The sequence below is a fragment of the Crocodylus siamensis genome, chromosome 1 (genome assembly GCF_052110815.1).
Source record: "Crocodylus siamensis isolate JL-2025a chromosome 1, ASM5211081v1, whole genome shotgun sequence".
Classification (NCBI taxonomy): domain Eukaryota; kingdom Metazoa; phylum Chordata; order Crocodylia; family Crocodylidae; genus Crocodylus; species Crocodylus siamensis.
The window spans coordinates 183,329,894-183,351,081 of NC_143395.1; the positions used below are offsets into that span (position 1 = coordinate 183,329,894).

General features: G+C 44.3%; 1 protein-coding gene across 15 annotated transcripts in view; it reads left to right on the forward strand.

Annotated features, from left to right (window-relative positions):
• The window catches only part of CEP68 (centrosomal protein 68), a 30,726-nt gene extending 13,997 nt beyond the window's left edge, over nucleotides 1-16,729 (forward strand). For 14 of the 15 annotated variants that reach the window (XM_090050709.1, XM_090050747.1, XM_090050717.1 and 11 more), the window contains 5 exons: nucleotides 663-2,147; nucleotides 4,126-4,248; nucleotides 6,246-6,342; nucleotides 8,515-8,680; nucleotides 15,955-16,729. In XM_090050709.1, the coding sequence (XP_089906835.1) occupies nucleotides 663-2,147; nucleotides 4,126-4,248; nucleotides 6,246-6,342; nucleotides 8,515-8,680; nucleotides 15,955-15,958 (1,875 nt within the window). In that variant the 3' untranslated portion in view covers nucleotides 15,959-16,729. The remainder of the gene's footprint in view (nucleotides 1-662; nucleotides 2,148-4,125; nucleotides 4,249-6,245; nucleotides 6,343-8,514; nucleotides 8,681-15,954) is intronic. The other variant, XM_090050758.1, reaches the window with a different exon arrangement.
• Nucleotides 16,730-21,188: the final 4,459 nt, after the last annotated feature.

Here is a 21,188-nt window from a genome sequence, read left to right on the forward strand (position 1 = left end):
TTTTGACACTGGATTCCTATTTGATACTTGTGAAGCATGGGTTAGCATATCTAATTGCTAATATTGTGCAGCACCCTTGGAAAAGAACTCAAGGCATCCCAGGGTGCTGCAGTACCCTGCTTGAGAATAGCTGATGTAGGGGATAGGGCCCTGCAGCACTGGACAGGCCCTGTAGTAGCAGTTTAAATGTTTGGAGAAAAAAAAATATGGGAAACAATAGAATTCTTTGTGCCTCTTCCCCCCTACCACCGCCCCACCGCCCCCCCCGGCACAAGTTTCTAATAATGTCACTTGCTGACAGATGAGCCACACAACCTCCAAGCAGTCTGTTTGCCTCTCCACCAGAACAGCTATGTTATGAGTCTGGTGTAAATAGATGCTCCTCTGCTGAAGGCAATGGAATCTGTGTGTAAAGGCTTCCTTTCACAAAGTCTGGATTTGGCCCTTTATCACCATATCCCTGCACTGGTGACAACATAATGGGGCCTTTCTCAACACTTATAATACCAGCATTATTCAAAAAATCCTCTTCATTTGCTGAGATTCTCCCCATGGGTTAAATGCAGTTATAACATTGCCAGAGTCATAAGCTGAGCAGGCCTCTAATTGTTGATTGCTTTATTATGTATGCTGTTTTGTTTCTCCCTCTCCCTTACCTCTAGATGCATGTGGTGGAATATTTAGGCAGCGAGAAAAAATTATCAAATACTTCTGAGCTTCTGCCCAGGCTTCCAAACTCAGCCATGGACGCCAAAGTTTCTGATTTGCTTCATGAACTAAGTGCCAAACGTAGGAGCCAAGCTGATCTTCCCGTCTTTTCATCTGCTCTGGAGTCTTTGCCTGATAAAACAGCTTCCAGTTCTGAGACTGTATCCCCAAGGCTGTCTAGCTCCAGCCTTTCCACACCGCCTCCAGAAGACAGTGAGTCTGAGCGGCTGGAGATAAAACAAGCAAGCAGCTTACTGGCTGAAAAAGGCTTGCCTCCATCTGAAGTCTTCACTTCTCGACATCCACGCAGTCAGGGTAGTCCTATGGAGGATGCTGCGCTGTTCATGTGCAGCCCTCTCCTCAAGAACCATGTAGCAGGGGAACACAGTAAAAAGATGTCATCCTTTCAGGCGGATTACTGGGCGTGTGCCATACCTGACTGTTTACCCCCATCGCCAGACCGGCAGTCTCCACACTGGAACCCTAATAAGGAATATGAGGACTTGCTTGATTATACTTACCCTTTAAAGCCAAAATACAAACTTACAAACAACCCCAAGTCTATGTTTCCTAATCCCTTCTTCCATGACTCAGGTGTAGATCTTGACAGCTTTTCCATGTCACCTGAAAGCACTTCAAAGTCCATGAGAGCACAAAACCAGGAACAACAGACTTTGGAAAGCCAAAGTAAGGAGTATCTGATCTCTGCAGGGAGATTTTCAACCCCTGTGTCTAAAAAGCCAGGCTATTTTGGATCAGCTTCTTCCTGTGAACCTTCACCTATCTCTAAAGTGTCCTTTGCAAAATGTGCTTCCAGTACCAACAAACCAGATCCCTCTAGAAGTTTTGCAAACAGTTTGACTTCCTTTAAGTATGTGGGACTAACTTCTTTGAATCCAGTTAGCGCAAATGAGAGAAGCTGCTGGAGTCCAAATAACCACTTTTCACAGTGTAACTTAAAGAAAAAAGGTGCTAGTCATTTCATACCCACAACACAAGTCCTGCCACTAAAAAAGGAATGGGAGAATGATGAAGAGTACCTTTCTCTGCCTCCCAGACTCAAGGAGTTAGAAGGTTTGGCTCAATATTTATCTGCTCTTTCCATAGTTGTGCGGAAACCTGGGCAAGACCATGTCCAGCAAGACCTTCCTTGCTGCAGTGGTAGCAGAGAGAAGCTTTCATCTGACTCTGTCAGTCCTGGTAGCACAGACAGGAAAGTGGAAATGGAGGGCATGGAGGATTATTCTGTTCTGTGTCATGCACAAGTCTCTCAGAAGCCCTATGCTGAAAACATTAAATTGTGTGGCCAGGATTCTGAAAGACTGAATACAACCTCCACTATCAGAGCTCTGCTAGATGGGCGATACCGTGGAGCACTGGAGAGCGAATGGCAGCATCCAAAGGACCAACAGAAAGAATCTCTTACTCAATGTATTAAGGTAGGTTGAAACCAGAAGCTAATCTTCATTTGGAAGATGAAGTCGAGGAGGGACATGTTTACCTCGTAACTCCTCTTGCACGATATTTAAATCTCCTGTAGCTCATGTTCCTACATGATATTGTCAAAACCAACCCTTTCTGTTTCACTGGAACAGATTTGGCTCTGATGGGAGGATGACCTCTGTCAGCAAGAGCTTTCAGAATTCCAGGTAGCTTCTGTCTTTCATGATCAGGCCCAACATTCAACTAAAGTTGTTGTGGAGCTGTCTGGCGTACATTGGTTTTGATCTGTTAACACTGTATTGGAGGTTCAAGTGTGCTAGAGTGCTCAAAGCTTGTGTCTGCATTAGATCTTCTCCCATGACATTTCCCACTGAATGGGAGTACAGGCATAGACAAAGCAGTTTCTATGCCTTGTTTCCAGGCTGGTTCTAAGATCTTTATACAGGCACTTTTGTTTTTTGCTTTTTTTTTTTTAAATGAAGCTGTGCTGGTGACGAGAGAAATTTAGTGCAAACCCAGCTAGAATGAAACTGAACTGAAATTGCCAGTTTTTCTGTTGAATTAGGATGGTTTTGATAAGGATGATCCTGCCTCAGACAGAAGGTTGGACTAGATGACCGATGGAGGTTCCTTCTTGCCCTACTTCTCTGTGATTCGATGAAATTGTACATTGGCTTAATTGTACTTGAAATTTCAACCAGGCTCACTGGAACGTTTTGGAGCCTCTTAATGAACTGTCCCTAACTTAAGGATATTATGAAACTAGGCAAATTTTCTCCTGTTTCAGGACTTGTTAGAAAAGTTGAATGAGTTTCTCTCTCTCTCTCTTTTTTCTATTTTTATTGTTTTGAATGATATCGATTAACAATTCATTATCATTTATAGAACTAATTGAAATGTGGGGAGGGGGGAACTTCTGAACCTTTAATGAAGTTTTGTTTGCACATCTATGGGGCTCTTCTGGATTCTGATGAAAAATTAGGAGAGAAAAATGAAGGAGGAACCTCGTTACACTCTCATTTTATACTGGTAATAATTTATTCTTCTTCCTGTATTATGGGAATAGCTGTGCCAGTATGATTTCAGACATATTGGGATGGGCAGTGGTACCACCATACTGCTGTGGTGAAAACAGCACACCTTTTTCGTATAAAAAAGACCCAGGTGAATTATGCCCAGATCCCAAGCTTAAAGTCAGTAGAGAGAGCATGCACCCCCATGCATAAGTTGCTCAGCATAAACCCCTGTTGGGGCTTAAAAATTAGGTATATGTTTTGGAAATATAAGTTTATAGAGTTCAAAAGATTTGGGGGAAATTCATTTGCTAACTTCTGTATTCTACAAAGTGAAGCCTGCACTTCTCCAGGGAGATGTTAGCAGACTTTATACCTCTGAAGAACTCCATTGACATCAAGACCTTTAATAACAGGCTTTTAAAGATTTATGCAGTGGGGGCCAGCCTTTTTAGCAGACAGGCCACTCCCTTCCTCTTCCCTTGCTCAATCTGTTCTCTGCTTCCTTCCCTGCACTTCCTACCTGATTTTCTGCTTTGCTTTTTGCTTCCTGCCCTATCTGGTGCTGTGCTATCTGTCTGTCCCCTCCCCTGATGTGCTCCATAGCACCCATGCCACAGGTTAGTCATCCCTGAGTTAATACATCCGACCCACTGCAAGTGCTGCTTGACAGCTAACTTGCATGCCATATTTTTTTCAGCATGCTGTTTTGGGTACTAGTATTCATTTCAAAAGTGGTGAACTCAAGCTAACATCTCTCCTTTGTGGCTGGTGGGAAGTAATTGTGGGGAGTGAAGGAAGAGACCAGTGCTCAAAAAGGCTCTTAAAAGTTCAGTGAGTCGAAGCCAGCAGAGAACAAGCATTTTATGAAGTATCATTTGGCCAGGTATTAATGTTTGTTGTATCTTCTTTGTTACAGAAATAAATAAGTAATGCCTTTTATTATCATTCATCTAAGTAGATGTTTTGCTGTCAGCTAGAAGAGCTAATCCATTGGCTGTATACAGTAGCAGAAGTTACAGATAACTGGATTCCACCTCAACCAAATGCTGAAAGTGTGAAAACATCCCTACATCGTTACTTGGTAAGTGGATCTTCTGGCCTTTCCCTTTCCTTTCTCTTCTTGGAGTGCATTTTGTTAGGAAGTACTATGTATTTTCTTAAATACTTCATTATTTTGATTATAAATCTACTGTTTTATTTCCTCCAAAGGTAAAATTGCACTTGCTTGTGCATGAAGTAAAAATACCTAGTTAAAAATGTTTCAGTTTTTTTTTTGGTACATGATTTCACCCTTTGGGTCCTTTACTTGGTTATTTGGTTTTCTTATGGGATCTTGTAAGGGCAAGAGCATTTCAAGGACTTTATCTGTAATTATCAACATATATTTAGGAGAAAAGCTGCTTTACTTGAAATTTGAACCTGAAATGTGGGACTGACTTATTATCAGAACAATATAATACTTATTGGGTGTGATTCTTCCTCCCATACACCATGTTTTTTTGCTTGGTGCTGTTCTAGGGGTCAGAGGCCTAGAACACAGTCCATGATTTCTTATAGACTTCTAGGGCAATCCTGGGCAAATTGCTTAGTCTCTCTGTAGCTCAGATCCTCCTTTTGTTAAACAGAAATAGCACTGTCCTCCCTGCTCCCCAGGGGTAGTGAGAGCATAAATGCACTGGAGTGGGAGATGTTCAGATTTTAGAATGGCATGGCCTTTGCCCTGTGAGTTCCTAAGGGAGATAACTGCTGCCACTGATTTCAGTAGGAGACCAGAAAGTGAGACCAGTGCTGTGTACCCTTTTGCAAATCCCACCTAACGTACATAAGTAAAATGGGTATGGAAAAGAGGAATGAGTTACCTCTGTCAGTCTGGAATCATCAGGCAGCTCTAACTCAGATTTTGCATTCATTGCTTGGGTCAAGGGACCTCATTTTCTATGGATGTAGTAAAATCATTCATGACCTCAAACTGATACTCCTAAGTTATGTGCCATATGGTGGGCTCGGGCCTGGGGACTGTGTCTGACGATACTCAGTACTTTCCTTTCCTCTCTTTTAAGAATATGCCCTATATCAATCTATACAAACTGCTAGAAAGTTCACCGGTTGGAGCCATTAAAGGGTCTCGGCCTAAGTTCTCTCTTCATGGTTGTTTGGAGGGCATAAGAGATGCCCAAGGCTGGATACCGTCATTATCTTGTTCTTTTTTCAGACCACACATGGTTGCTATGATAAGTCTTCCACTCATGGTGGTGAAAAGAACAGACTAGTGCTACTTAATCCTCTTTAAAATAAAACAGTGTTAGATAGAGGGAGTTATTCCTTATCTCCCATCCCCACCTCCAGGACCCTGGGAAGCAGAGTGGTCCTGGGGTACCGTGTGGCACAGGGAGCTTTTAGAACCAGCAACTGGCTGTGTGGCCTTTGCACAGGTTACCTAAGCTCTGATGCTCACCTGTGGGTCTTAAAAGGCTGTTGTGAGGATTAGGTAACATTTATACTTGAGAAGAACTGTGGCTGGACTCAGCAGATAGGACATTTTCCCTTGGCAGTGAGAAATTTATGAATATGGTTCCCAGGGAGTTTCCCTAAGTCAGGACCCGTCTTGGGTGTTGCTCTCACTGGCCCTGGGACAGATCACAGGATCCAGATGCCCCAAAAACTGAAGAGAAGGGCACATCGAGTGACACTAAAGCTTATTGCACTTTCAAAACGGCAGTCATCTGCAAGACAGAAGGTCAGGAATGTTGAGGCTTTTTCAGTTCATATGATGCACTGGCCCACTAAATCCAGGTCCTGCTGTTGTTGGCAGTGTGTCATATTATCCCTTCTATAAACTTAGCAAGCTGTGTCTTAAAAGCTATTATATTCTTCTTTGTCCCGCTTACATCAGGTGGAAGACTGTACTAACCATAATAGCAGTCACTTTCCAGAACCAAAGCCCAGGTTTCTGATGCAAGAAGCCACAGGCCTGGCAGGCATCTAGGGGTACATTTGTATTTCTGCTGATGCTGCCCAAAGTATTTTTTTTTTGGTTTTTTTTTAACAAACATGCCAACAGCCATGTTTTCTTCCCAGGAATTCAAGAAGGATATAGCTGATCACCAGACACTGACAGAGAGTGTGTTACGCCAGGGTGGAATCCTCCTCAGATGCATGGCATCAAATTCACCAGGTAAGGAAAGCTGAAGCCAAACTGTGGCAAATCCCTCAGAGTAAGAGATGATAGACTTTCCAGAAGGTTGACAGAGTAGCTGGCTGCGGCTGGTCCAAGAGCCATAATTTGACAAAAATAGATTTTGTGGGTGAGGTGGGGGGAGAATCCACAGCCTCGTCCAGATTAACTGAACCTTTAAAGAGTGCATGCTTTAAAGGCTGCATGCTACAGACAAATGTGAGCAGTAGTGAGTGTTTTTAAACCAGGGCTGTTTATTGGTGACACTGAACTGCAGGGTTAATGAGAGCTTTTACTTACCCAAGTTTGGCAGCCAGACCAACCTCTTGGTGATGGCAGATAACTTCAGTCATTTGACTACATTGCTCACAAACAAGTCTGAAGCTGACAGTCAATTTTAGGCTAGTGTCATCCTCTCCTTACAGCACCTCTTCTTTGTGTCATTTGTCAAAGGTATTTGTCAGTTGCCTGGGTATGTGGGAGATCCATGTATTTATGCTTCCTGCCAGTACCTCTGAATAATTGCCTCTTGCACAGGCTGTACTTGCCAACTTCATCCCCAGCAAATGCGCAGCTGGAGGCTCCTGACAGATTACCCAATGGCAGTGCCCCTGGCTGCCCTGAAATTTGCAGTGACAGCAGCAGAGGATGATTTGTCTTCTAATTCATAAATTGATCGCCTTGGCTGCTTCCTTTCCCTTCCTGCAGACTGCTCCTTCCTCTCCATTATTGACTTGCATTGCAGCAGAGCTGATCAAACCACATGTCCTTTCTCTAATACAGTAATGCAGCAGCAGTAAACTGTAGCTTTGGTTCTCAGCCACCATTCCCTTAGAATCGTAGGAATGCAGGATGGGAAGGGGTTTCCTGGGTCACCAGGTCCAATCCTCTACATTCAGAAGCTGTCTTTAACCAAAGGAATCCCCAGAATTGCCACTGCAAGCTCTTGCCTCCAACTGCAAGGACATATCCAAAATGCCCAGACACCCTACAAATGTAGCATAGGTAAAAACAGGGTAGATAAGGGCACTGCTTAAAACCCTGCCACTTCAGAATCAGGGAAGTAGTTAGGTATTGCAGACTTGGAGAATCCTTTAGTTTTTTTCTAAGGATTTGATGGCTGTGGCATAGCAAACTCCCACTGAGCTCTGGTTTGGTTTATAGATCTTGTGATTGCAACTAGGAGGGGACAGATGGCTTCCATTGCATCCTTCAGAGTCTAAGCCTGGCCTCTGTTGCACCTTGGGACAGTCAGCTCTGTGTTAAGGAAGCCTTGAATGGACACCTACAGCCCCCATCATAAGAGTTGGAGTATGCCTGTCTTTACCTTATGTACCACACCTCCTGGCCCCAGAGGTTACATAGGTGGACAGAGTGGGCTATTGTGTTTTGAAGGGAACACCTTTCTAACACCTGATGTTACCTGGTGGGGAGATCAACTTGAAGTCCAGCTCTTTTTGCTGCTGCAGATAGGATGGGCCCGAGTATGGTCCAAAATCAGGAGCTGGTTCCTCAAGAGTGTATGGATAAATTTGTTTTAAGGCCAGATTGTTTTGGTGTTTTTTGAATCCCTGAGGGAGTGGGAAAAGAAAGGACCTGCGCCTAGTTTAAGACAAATTTGTCAGCCACTGGGTGATAGGACAATTTGGCTGTATTGTGGACGTTACTATGAAGTAAAGTCTCACTATCCAGGCGGAAGAATGTTGGATTGTTTTGTTCTGTGAAACTTTGCACTTGTAAACTTGAAAATGCTTGGGATGTGAAAGAAAGAAGGAGGGATAATAACAGGGCCTCTGCATGAAAATTACTCCACTGCATAAGGGCATGAAATCAAGCTGGAACTTTATTGAAAGCAATTTACATTAAAAATTATTAGATTTGCAAGCACAAAGTACAGCCCCTTCAGACAAAATGCTGAACCCTCTGAACCAGGAGGCTTTATCCTGGGGATCTCTAAATGCCTTTTTTTTCTATTGTAATATACCAAGAGAGTTTGGAAGAGGCTGAGAATCATGGGACTGTATGTAGGCTTGTAAATATGTGTACTTCTATTTTTAACCCAGACCTGTCTAATGGATGAAGGTAGAACACTTCTTTTCTTTTCTTCATGCTGACTTTGCAACAGATGAATTTTCATGCTTGTAAAACCTTTTCTTTCCTCTTACTGGTTAGTTTTAGAGGATGCCTTGAGTTTGCTTGCAAAACAGTCAGAGGAACTTGAAAACCATGCGGAGCGCTTGTATGAGTCAGTGTTAGCAGCTATGGATACCACTGAAAGCAACAACCTAACAAAGGATGGGAGTGCTCAGCAAACCGTCGTCCAGGCTAAAGAATCCGAGTGAGTAAGCAGAGGGCTACATTAGGATGGAATAGCTTCTCTTGTGTTGCTTTCTGTGATGTGGTATATGCCAAAGTATGCATTTAAAATGAGATGGTTGTACAATCAGACTTTTATGTGTGACTAGAGAGACCATATTTTGCAAGTTCCAAAAGGGTAGATTGGCCCATCCTGATCAAAGGAGGCTCAAAAGTGCACCTCATAACTGTGAGGGGTTAGAACAGAAGATTGTCTGGACTTTTTGTAAATAACTGTCTCTAAAGGAGGGGACTGGACTTAGTGGCCCAGGAGGCTCCCATGAAACGGGTGCTGTGTTCCTTAGCTGAATGGAGTGCAGAAAATGAGACAACATGGGTGGCAAAATGTTGGTGACATGCAGTTGATTGGAATAAAGGAATGCAGGGAACTCCCCAAGGTACTTAAACAGGGGAACAGCCAGCAGAATGGTAGCTGTAGCTGGAAATCACTGCTGAAACATGGAAGAGAGGAATGACCTAGGACAGTAGGACAATGGAGAGTGACCTAGGACAGTGGGGGTCAACCTTTTTGGCAGGCATACCATAAATTGACCCCACACCCTACCCAAGTGCCACTCTGATCTTCTTCCCATGCATGGTCAGCTGTTCTGCTTTCTGTTCCCTGCTGTCACAAACCAAGACTTGGACAGTCTTCCTAATGGCTAACACAAAGCTGGGATCAGAGATTAGAGGACTAGCTGGGTCAAAGCCAAGGGATTGGAGTCTGAGACAGAGCCAAGTCAACAGGTAGAGGCAGAGGTAGGGAGGCAAGCAGGGTCAGTACCTGATGGCTGAGTCCGCGACAGAGCAAGACACGAGGCAGAGACAATAGTGACCTGGGCTGGCAACAGTATGTCAAGCCAGGTGTCAGGAGACAGGAACACAGAGCAGCAGAGCAGTTTGGAGGCAGCAAGAAACTTGGATCCTCTCCTACTGTTTCCCCTTCAGCTACAAGCAGCGGCTTGGTGGAGGTCTGTGCTGGTGTTTGCCTCTGGGACCCTTAGGGCTGATGTTCAAGACTGGTTCCTGACACCTGCCCTATGCTGTCTGCCCAGTCCACTGTTCTTCTGCTCACTGTCTCTTCCTGCTCTTGTGTGCCCCTACACAAAGTCTGTGTACAGGATTGGCCACCCCTGCTCTGGAAGATCCTTCTGCTCGGATCTAAATCACTATGAATGTTGAGGGGAAAAGATTTGGCAATGGTTGTAATGAAAACTTCCCCTTGATGCTTACCAAGCAAAAAAAAGAAGCAAGAGAGCAGTACAAGTGAATGTGTGTAAAGTATGGGATTGAACAACAGGGTTATACTTTCTGTGAATCAGTAATACATCCCAATCTGGTTAGCTTGGGTTCTTTCCTGAAACAAGACTATATACCAGCAGCAGATGACCAAGAAATCCAGACTTTTTAGAGGCATGGAAAAAGTAAATTGCATCCTGTACCACAAAAAAAGATAACTTGAAAGGCAACGTTTTGAAACAAGTGCTATTCATCACAACACTGACCGGACCGATGCGTTGCCACAGGAGTATGATTGAGGTAGTAGGATTCAGGAAATGTTTAGCCAGCTGTGGAGATCCTCCATTGTTAGACCAGAGAGACTAGGCAATAGGTTAAGGAATAACTTTTGATGCGGTGGCTTGCAATAGCAGGGGGCTAATCTCTGCTACTCCCGTGTTCTCCTCTAACTCTATAACCAAGCACAAAGGCAGAAAAAGATCCAGGATTTTACAAAAGGGGTGCGATTGCAGTGACTGGTGCTGCAGGGGTGGCTGCACCTCTCTCCCAGCCTCCTCCCCCTGCTTCCCACTACTAGGGCAGGCAGACAGCACTGCAGGAGCAGCAGCCAAGGACCTAAGCCCCAAGGAAGATAATCACTACTCCCCACTATGCTCAGAGGCATATCCCGTCTCTTTCCTTCTGTCTCCATCCCTTCCCCTCCCATTGTCTACCCTATCTTGCCTGCCACTGCCAAGTACTGTCCTGGGAGTGAGAAAAGCTCCTGTCCCAGTCTGGCTGGGCTGTGTGTGGGCTGCACCCACTGGGCACTGCCAGTGAAGGGGGCAAGTTTCTGCACTCTGCACCTGCTCCCAAGCTGGCAGGGAAAACCTGGAAGGGAGGGAGGGTGGGAGGATGCACCTGCCCACTGCCATCACTGCTGCAGTCCTGGGCTGAGCGCAGCCCCTGCGCAGCCCAGCTGGAGAGGGCAGAAGTTCCTCTCCCATCCCAGTGGAAGGTGATAGAGGGGAGAATGAGAGGGAGAGGGGACATGCTATTGAGCACAGAAGAGAAAAGAGAGGGGGAATACTTACCTTCTTTGAAACTTAAGTCCATGGCTTCTGCTCCAGTAGCATAGTCAGAAAGATTGGCTGGGGGGGGGGTGGTGAGCATGTAGCTGCACCACTGCAGCCCTTATGGACCCACTCTTGCACAGCTATAAGGAAAAACGTCCTTGGTGGGCGGGCTGTTCCCTTGTCTTATACTGCAAGTTTTCTTGGTGTTTCTTCCAAAAAATGACTGCTGATTGATGCTTCAGGGGTCAGACCTAGAACAGACTGGGGTAGGCAAATTTCTTGTCCTTCGCAAGCCCTGATCACACTTGAATGGAGATCCAATGGTACACTCCTTGGAGCTGCATGTGGCTTGCTGTGGGCAGAACTGGAAAGTAGCTTCTGTGCAGCCAGCTTTCTTTGAAGTGTTGCTGAAAATCTGCTGGAGAAGGCAGCAGAAACGGCTGCTAGTAGAAGTAGCATCTCCCCCTTCTCAGCCTCTTTGTCCCTCAGAGTGTGGGCTTGGCTCAGCTCAGGCATGGCTGCCAGAGACAAGCAGAATGGGAGCAGACAGCTGTGTGTGTGTTGTGGGGAAGGGGCAGAGAGGGGAGTGTTGTCTTTAAGAATTACCCCGGAGAACTACACATCAAAGCCTTAGATTACATCAGAGATTTCCCCCTCCCTGATCCCAGGCAGACACAGGGTGGCTGCTACAGGTGTCACCAGTGGAAGACAGAGCATTGGGACTTCTCTGGAACCGTGTTGGCATGTCAGATTATAGGCAAAAAAAAAAAGCCTTTATGACCAAAAAAAGCCTATGCTATGAAGCACTTATTTCTTTAGCACTGCTTCATTCTAATGACCAGTGTAAAACAGCCCAGCATTGTGTTTAGAGGGCTTGGATTTATTTTATTTTCTCTGAAACTTGTAAGTTGCCCTTTTACTTGTTCCACAGAACCTGATGTTCAGCCTGGGATTACAAAAAAAAAACACAAGGCAATAACTTCACCTTAATGGGCTATTGTAAACCTAGCATATAAAATAGATGCATGTGATGACATGCAGGGTTCAGCCTTCATTGCATCTGTTGAGGCATCAGTTCCTGCCTACTTCAGGATATTATCTGAGCTGTTCTGTCATCTTCCATTGTAGTGCTGAAATTATTTGCCTCTTTTAATAGTCACATATCTAACTGCATTTTTAGAATGATTTTTTTTCAAGGGGGCAGAAGGCTGAGGTTTGTTAGCGCACAGTGCTGTCACACTTCTGGCCCATTCTGCGTAAGGCATATGCTTTACTCTTAAGCTATTGATACACAAACATCTGCATGTATAATAACTGTTATAAGAGCTTTAAGGTTGCAAATTGGATGGTGTGAGCAATGGAGGAGGAGGACTATACATTGGGTGTACTGAAAAATACCCAGTTCCCAAGATGCTGTAGTCCTGATCCTCTGACTGGAAATGGATCCATGCTGGGCATTTGCCAGCATTTCAGAGGCATTTCAGCTGAGTAGAGTGTATACCTAAGCAGTCTATACCTCCTTATCCGCTGTTCCCTGCCCAGTACCTTACCTCCAAGATGTCCCGCCAGCCTACAACTGGCCCTCTACAGTTCAGCCATCCCCAGACTCCTCATCCTAACCCAGTGGCCCATTGCACTTTGACTAAACTGCAGCTCTCCAGGCTTTTGTGCAGCTCTGGAGAGCACTTCACTTCCTGGCCCTCTGTGCAGGCCAGACGCCCACTTATCCCCCAACCACATAAACTCTACATCTTATCTCCCTCCCTAGTAGACCACTGCTTCCTCATATGGCACACTACTTCCCCTCAGCAGGCCCAGCTGATGAGTAAGCACCACTTCCTGCTGTTGCAAATGCAGCAATTAACTTGAATACAGAAACCAACTAAGCAACATGCTTCTCTCCCCCTTTGGAAACGCTGGACACAGTTGTGTTTGCTGCCTGTGCCTTTTAACGCCCTGCCATAGCCCACATTATCGTAACAGCGTGTGGTGCCTTAGCCTTCTCACTCCTCCTGTCCTAAGGCCAGAATGTTTTTAGTTGTGTGGCCTCTACCGCGGGGTGTCCCCCTCATTCTTATCCCCTTTAACCTGGGAGAGGGTGTTGGAGTGTTCCTACTGTTTCTTTAGCCTGCTTCTGCCTACAGATTTCCTCAGTTTCCTCCCTGCCTCTTCCTGCATCATGAGGATGTGTCATCATCTTAGGGGCAAGAAGAGGGGGGGAGGGGAGGCACAGCAAGAAGCTCTAAGAGAAAGAGAAGCAGGAAGCAGCAGCCTGCTTTAAAGGAGCACAGCAGGGCTTGCAGCTTCCGGGTTCTGTCTGCTATAAATGATCAGTTCCCAGAAAAACACTGAAGATAAATTGCCAGCAGTCTCAGTGCAGAAAAGCACCCTGACTGGAGTGGGACTTAGGCCTGTGCTGTCCTAAATCAGAGCATGTAAAGGAGTAACTACTAGCAGATGAGAAGGTAGAGGGTACAAGCAGTCATGAAACTGGTGTAATTGTTACCACGCTTCTGTTGACTTCTAACTTCAACATTCAGTTTTGCTACCTCTGCCTTAATTCCTGTAAGATTTCTTCTTAAACTAAATCCTAGAACTGCGAGAGAACCTAACGTTGTTTTGAACCTGCTCTTGTGTGATGGATCTCTTTATAAAGTGTGTACAAGCAAGGCTTTCTAACAAATAAATGCCAACACTTCGCAGGCTGTTGGAGTTAATGCCTGTAGTGCTTGTACGGTATTGTTCCAATTGTAAGTTGACCTATGTTGAATTAGGGGAAACAGTCTTTTCCCTGCGTATTACTCAGCTACACAGAAGGAGTTTGAACAGTTACTGCCCTGACAAAATTTCACGGGGGGAATCAAATAACCAAGGAAAGGACCCACAGGGTTAAATGCCCTTAAAACACCTGAATAAAATCAAGTTCTGACTTGATACTTTTCTTGCATGCGCAGAAAAAATGTGGGGGCCCCATTAGGGTGAAACCTGCCCATAAAGTGAGTTTTTTTATGGTTCTTTCAGAGTGTGAGGGAGGACAATAAGAGATTTATTTACTTTTCTTAACAATTCAATCCCTGGTGCATGCGACTCAAATCCAGCCCTAGCGACTTTCAGTAAATGCCAGGAATTAGCCAGCTGAGTGGCTGTGTCTTAAGTAGGTCTAGGTCACAGCTGGCACAACAACTCTTTTCCCAGGGGGTTTCTACACTTGCATGTTCAGTTGTATTTTTAATAATCTGAGAGCAGGAAAGATGCAAGTGTTCGCCCCGAGACTAAGGACCAATGGTCTGCACTGTCTGTCTCTGAGATTGACATTAGCATAAGACATGACTGAAAATTCAGGTGCAGCGTCCCTGTTGGAGGCATGACAGGACTAGTGATGCACCATCAGGAGCTGGTGGGCAGGCACATAGGCTTATTTTTCTAGTCCTAAACAGGCTTCAGCTTAATCTGTTGAATGTTTTCCAGCAGCTTGTGCCCCTGGGCCTCCTGAGAACAAGAGGGATTGTGCATGCAAGCTGCTGTAGTTTCCCTGCTTTGCCCATGGCAGGTTAGGGTATTATGTCTTGTCTGGCATCATGGTTGATGGTAATTTTTTGAAGAGTTTAGGTTATGGATTTGTAGAGGATGGCTTGGATAGGGATGATCCTGCCTCAGGCAGGGGGGTTGGATTAGATGACCTCTGGAAGTCCCATCCAACCCCACTTCTCTGATTTTATGAAGGCAAGAAGTCTGGCTGGTGCCTACGTAGAGTTTGGTACAGTTGAGCTTAGTCAGCACTTTTGCGTATTCAGTGGAAGAAAAATTTAGCCAAAAGCACTCATCTTCCTCTGCACTCTCCTGCACAGAGCCCCCAAGGACCGTGGGACACAAAGGACAGAATCCTGTTCCACTTTACATGCCCAAATAGCAGTGTATGTAGCTGCCATTTGTGGTCCTTGCACACAGCTTGCTATCCTACTGCATGTGCAGTGTGCATACATTAGCATTCTCATGGCTACTGAGCATACTCAGTGGATTACCTGCTGGCCCAGGGTGTATCCTGGGTAAACTCAAGCAGGGGGACTACTGGTAGTAGGCTCCACTTGCTGAGTGGCTGGGGCACTTGCCCAGAAAGCAGGAGCCAGTTTCTAGTTCCCTGGCATTGAGAGAGACTTTGGAACTCACGGCTCTCTGACTTCCTAGCCACTCTCCCCGAGTCAGACATTATCCAAGTCCCCTTTCCAGCCTATCTTTTGAAGCTATGCTACTGCAACTGGTATTTAAGTCATTAGATGGAGGATAGTAGAAAAGCTTCTGCCCCACTAGAAAGCAGGGGCCCAGGACTAAAGCCCAGGACTTACTCCTATCTTGAGAGTACAGCCATCTCACTTAGCCACACACTCTCTAGCTTGTTTTCTTTTTCCTGGTCTCACACTCCTTCTTGGCTGCCTAGAGGGGGCAGCCTCCAGTTTAATTGCTGGAAGGGGCGGGTTGTGGAGGGGAGGGTGCTCATTGCTTGGTACTGCTCTGATGCACATAGTACTCAGGTATTCAGCTGATGTCAGTCTCATGCAGATGAATTGTTTGCTCCCTATGCTGTGCATCAAGATCTTCCACTCTCCTTGCAGCCCAGTGTGGTAGAGGCCGAGTGCCTACCGTATTAACAGGCATGGTTAATATGCTTCTTTAGCTCATAGCACTTCAGCTTAATCCACAGGAATGTAGCAGACCTAACCTCTTTTTGCTCATCTCACAAAACACTCTTAAATATTAGTTGCAACCAGGAACTTGTTTCCTTCCAAAGCTTTTAGGCATAAGAGCAAAACATCATTTAACAGGAAAAAGATAGTGATAAAAGGACCTGACACTGGCAGCTTTGAAAAGTATACTGGAGATTATTGAACAGTGCAAAATGTGACCTCTCTCTCTCTGCCGGGACTGCAGCCAACTGGCAGTAACTAGCACTCTCTTTGTATTTCAGGTAATGCCTCTAGAAGAGATGGCATGTATCAGGCAGTCTCTGGATGGATGACAGGTGTGTTCCAGCAAGGGACTGAGCAGTACCATTTTCTACTCTTACAGTAATGCCGAAATGAAACCATTCAGTCATGTACAGACCCAGTGAAGCTGGGGAACTTTTTATCAGTGTTTGTGGTGTGAGAGCTATGCCAAAGAGTTATTTGCTTACCATGTTTTTATTTAATTTTGCAGTTTAAGTTGTTATATGAAGGAAGGAGGGACAAGTCCTCCTCAAAAAAGTATTCATTGGTATAGTCTCATTTGCTTTTTCCCTTTTTGAAGTTGCTTGTTCCATTTTAGCACTGTAGAAATGTCACAATCCCCTGGCTTTCTGAATGATGATTCATCCAAACTCAGTGCCTCTGTGTTTTGTGATGCTTTGCCATGATGCACATTTCAATTTCCAGTAATGCTGGGTGGTTTATTTGATCGTTGCTGCATTTATTTTTATAAACTTTTACTATATAAAACATGACAGTAGAGATCAATAATGACTGTATCCTCTTCTGTTTCTCGGAACCAACCCAAGCACTTGATTCATTCTCTCATCAACTACAAAGCCAATTTTGCATGTGTTCACATGTAACTCAAGTGTGTCAGGTCCAATGCAGAAAGGTCATATGTTCTTTGCTAAGTGAATAATAATTAAATATGCCAAAAGCTTTGAGAACTTATTTGGAAGAGATGCACAGAACTATCTTAATGTGAGCTGAAGTTCATAAAACATGGTCACAGATGATGTCAGAGTTTTCTATGAATCAGTAATTTCCCTTCATTTCTTTTTTTATCAGTTTCTGATGGCTTTCTTTGTATTTTCCCTCTGCCTTTTCAAAATAATGATAGTTGACTGATATTACTTGAAGTATGTATAAAAATCATGCTGGAAGGAAGCTTGAGAGATGTACCTATATAAACCATCCTAGCCAAGTGTTTGTCAAAAGTGTTCTCAAAAATATCCAAGGGTAGAGATTCCACAGCTTTTCTGGGTAGCTTCTTCCAATGCTTAACCCAAGGCAAGGAAATTCTTTCTAATATCCAGCCTAAATTTCCCTTCCTGCAATTTGAGACCATTGCTCCTTTGTTCTGTCTCCTGCAACCACAGAGAATAGTCTATCACCATCCTCCATACAGACCCTTTCAGCTATTTGAAGGCTGTTATCAAATCCTGTTTTCTCTCTTCTCCAGACTAAATCCAGTTCTTCCAGTGTTCCATTGTAAATCGTATTTCCCAGACTTTTAATCAGTTTCAGTGTTCTCAGCTGGATACTTCTAATTTGGCCACATCTGTCTTGAAGCGTAGAGCCAAAAATTGAAGTTACAGAATTGGTACTCCAAGTGAGGCCTCACCAGTGCCAAGTAGAGCAGAATTGCTTCCCTTCACTTGCAAATAACATGCCCTAACAGTGTACATACAACTGGCTGTTTTTTGTAACAGGAGCACACTCTCTGACCTTACAGTGGGCCTTAAGCTTATGGCCCACTGTAACCTCACATACTTTTCTGAAGTATTGCAGCCTAGTAATTATTCCTCAATCTATATTTTGTATGTGTTCTAAGTGCAACATTTAGCACATGTAAATGTAATTCGATTTAATATTGTACCATTTACCTTGGTTATTCCGATCATTCTGAATCCTAGCCCTACTCTCCAGAGCGTTTGCAACTCCACCCAACTTTGCCAAGTAGGCACTCATATCTTCTGAACCCTTAATTAGGCTATTAAGCAATACTGGACCTAAGACAGACCTAGGGCAGACCCCACTTGATACCTTCTCCCAATTGGACATTTAGTTTTTGATGACTGCCCTTTAAGCATGAAGATCCAAGCAGTTATGTACCCACCTTACAGTACTTTCATTTGGCCCATTTCCTTAGCTCATTAATGAGAATGTCATTGAAGGGGGCACTGTCAAGAAGGTACCGGGTCTCTCCCCATCCACAGAATCTCTCTCATCTTATCATAGAAGGAAATCAGATTGGTCAGGTATGACTTGTTCTTGATGAAATCAATGTTGGCCGTTTCTGATCACCTTGTTCTCCAGGTGCTTAGAAAGATTCCTTGATTACATGGCCTTTCCAGGGATCAAGGCCAGCCTGACCAGTCTAGTCTGTAATTCTGTTTTTCTTACTAATTTTTTTAAAAGGTGGACACTATTTGCACTTTTACAGTCACCTGAGTCCTCACCCAATCCCCAAGTTACCAGTTATAGCCAATGGCTCTAAAATTACCTCAGCAAATGTCTTGAATACTGTAGGATGCATCCTATCTGGCCCCACTGACTTTAAAATATCCAGCTTTTCTAAATAATCCCAAACCCAGACTCCCAGTACTCCTAGGCTCCTTCTTTTCCCCTAGCCTTGATGCCAACTGCTTTCAACATCTGATAGCAAAACTTGTTCATGAAGATGAACAGCATTATAATTTAAGTCATCCCTTAAATCTCTATTACTAGATGGCCAGCTGCAGTGAGGGACCTACATTTCTGGCACACTTGTAGAATGCCCTTTTGGTACTTGTTACAGCCCTTGCTAGTTGCACCTCAGTTTGTGCCTAGGCCTTCTTGTTTGTCTCTTTTCAAGCCTACACAGTACATTTAGACTCTTCTCTAATAATATGGTCACGTGTCCACTTTTTGGTGGGATTTGAGTCTCTCCTAATTGAAAAATTCACTTTGGGTGGTCGGTCTTTTGTTGTACTTCCTGTCCTTTTTTTGCATCAGAATAGCTTGCTCTTGGGCCCTTAACATGGCCTCCTTTAAGTACATCCAACTCTCCTGTGTGCCTTCTCCCCTCAGACTTGCCTTCCAGGGGATCCTACCCAACAGTTCTCCGAGTTCATTAAGGTCTGCTTTTTAGTTGCTTTCCTTCAGATCTTGAACTCTTATTGTTTCATGGTCACTGCTACCTTTTGTGTGTTCCACCTTCATTCTCAACCACCTGTTTGTGAACAGCAAATTGAGGCGCTTCTTCCTCTTAGTTGGCCTCCCCACCACCCGTAGAAAAAAGTTCTCCTTACCACACAACTGAATGGACAGTCTATGCACTGCTGTTTCCTTCCCAAAAAATGTAATTTAAAGGCCCCCATGGGAACTAGAACCTTCCATTTGGAAACTTTTAGTTAGCTGTTTGAAAAAGCCACATCTGCTGCTTCCTCCTGGTCTGTAGTAGACACCCTGCATGATGGCACCCCTGTTGGTCTCTGCTTTGACACTAACCGAAGAGCTTTCACCAGACGTACCTTCTACTGAGCATTGCGCCAACGCACGTCATACACAGAGCACCACCACTACTTTTCTCTTCTGCCAATCTTCTTTGGGTAAGTTGTACTCATCTATGACATTACCCCCATGATACACAAATGAAATTAGCATATTGTACCCTACGTATGTAGTAAGGGATGGGAACACCCCCCATCCTGTCTCAAAATTGATTTATACTTTTTAGTGAACCAGGTGCCATGGTGGGAGATGCTGATCATTAAAACCAGGCCTACATGCAATCTTGAATTAGGTCACTGTTTATGAAAATTGCTGAGCTGAAATAGAATTGACAGAGGAGAGAGCGACAGCAGAAGGTAACATTGAGAACCCTGTTGTAGCAGCATGAAGCCGTGTCCATCCTGAACTGGTTGCACAAACTTCGGTGTTTTGAGGCCTTAAAGACAGCCTGCACAATAACCAAGCATTGGCTTGCTCTCATTTCGTAACCTGAAAGGGTATATCTCACAGTTTTGCTTCCTCCCTGTTTTAACTTTAGAGCTATAAGACAAGTGTAACAAAGTTTTGAGGATATTTGGAAGCCAGGCAACTGGAATTCTCAGCTTTCATATGAAGGTGTATAGGGATCCATCATTTTTCATGACCCCTCCCCACTTCCTTCCAACTATTGATTTGATGGAAAAGTTTCCCTTCTCAAAGTTTTGAATTGAAAAGTGGACAGAAGAGGGAGCTTCCTTTTGGATGTCAGCTGAACAAATGTTTATTTCATATCCTGTAGAAGCTTATGGGGGGGGGGGGAAGAGGGAAGGAAAGGGATTGTGCTGCCTTAAGATCAGTTCTGAAAGGGGAGAGTGTAAACATTTTGACTTAAATGCCAAAAGGCCCATAGCCTTTAAAATGTTTTTTTTCCGACTGAAAAATAATGAAGGTGTGAAACAAGAATTATTTCTCCTGAATTAAAACACAGATTTGTGGCCAAAATATATTTAACCTGTTTCTAGTTGTAACCCTATAGCCATCCACTCTTCTATCGATGGATTGTCAAGTGAAAGTAAGACAGGCTGAAGTTAGCAGCGCTTCACCCACACTGTTGCATCTTACACAAGGAGCAAGAAAAGGAACCGTTTACTCGTTGTAGGTACATTTAAAGCCAGCTGCAACAATAATTTCAGCAGCTTGTTACATATATGCATCTAGAATACACATAGATTCATGTGTATTTGTAAGCAGGCTGGAACCAACCAATAGCTATTGGCATCTTGCTCTTCCACTGCCTTTAAATAAATTGCCCCATACTAGGCAGCTACATTCCAAATAAATACATATTGAATCCACCCCTTCTTGTAGAGAGAAGGGTCAGCAGTAAAGTTGGTTTTAACACAGGTTTGTACAGTTGTGGCAGAAAGGAACAGCTTTTATTTTGAAAAATCTGAGAAACTTACTCCTTTGTAAGATAAATGTATAAAGTGCAGTGTGGCAGGTAAGTTACCACACTCAAGATCATACACCTCTATAGACTAAATTGCAAAATCAGTGCCAGTGGTCAATCATTCCCAGGGGTTGTCAACCTTTGCACTAGCTCCCTACTCCACATCTGGCCAGCCAGGCAGCACCTAAGTGGCCTGTAGATGGGCACGACTGCCCTCATGCCCCCACCTGCCTGTATGCACCCCCTAGAGCCTTCCCAAGTACTCACAGGGGTACACACACCCCTGGTTGACAACCTCTGGTTTAGTGGAATAATTAAACTAGAGCCTTCCTGCATCTTGCCCTGGTGTAAACACCAGAAGTGAAGGGCAATTAAAAAATAATACAAACAAATGAACAAAATCTCAGCTAAGGTTAACTCTGAACAGAAATCATAAGGAGAGCCCTTGTATTGCTTTCACACCATTATACAATTACCAAATACTTGAAGTGCAAAGGATGGAGCAAAGATGCAGTTACCAGCCCTTTTAAAGGAGACTGTTTGATCCAT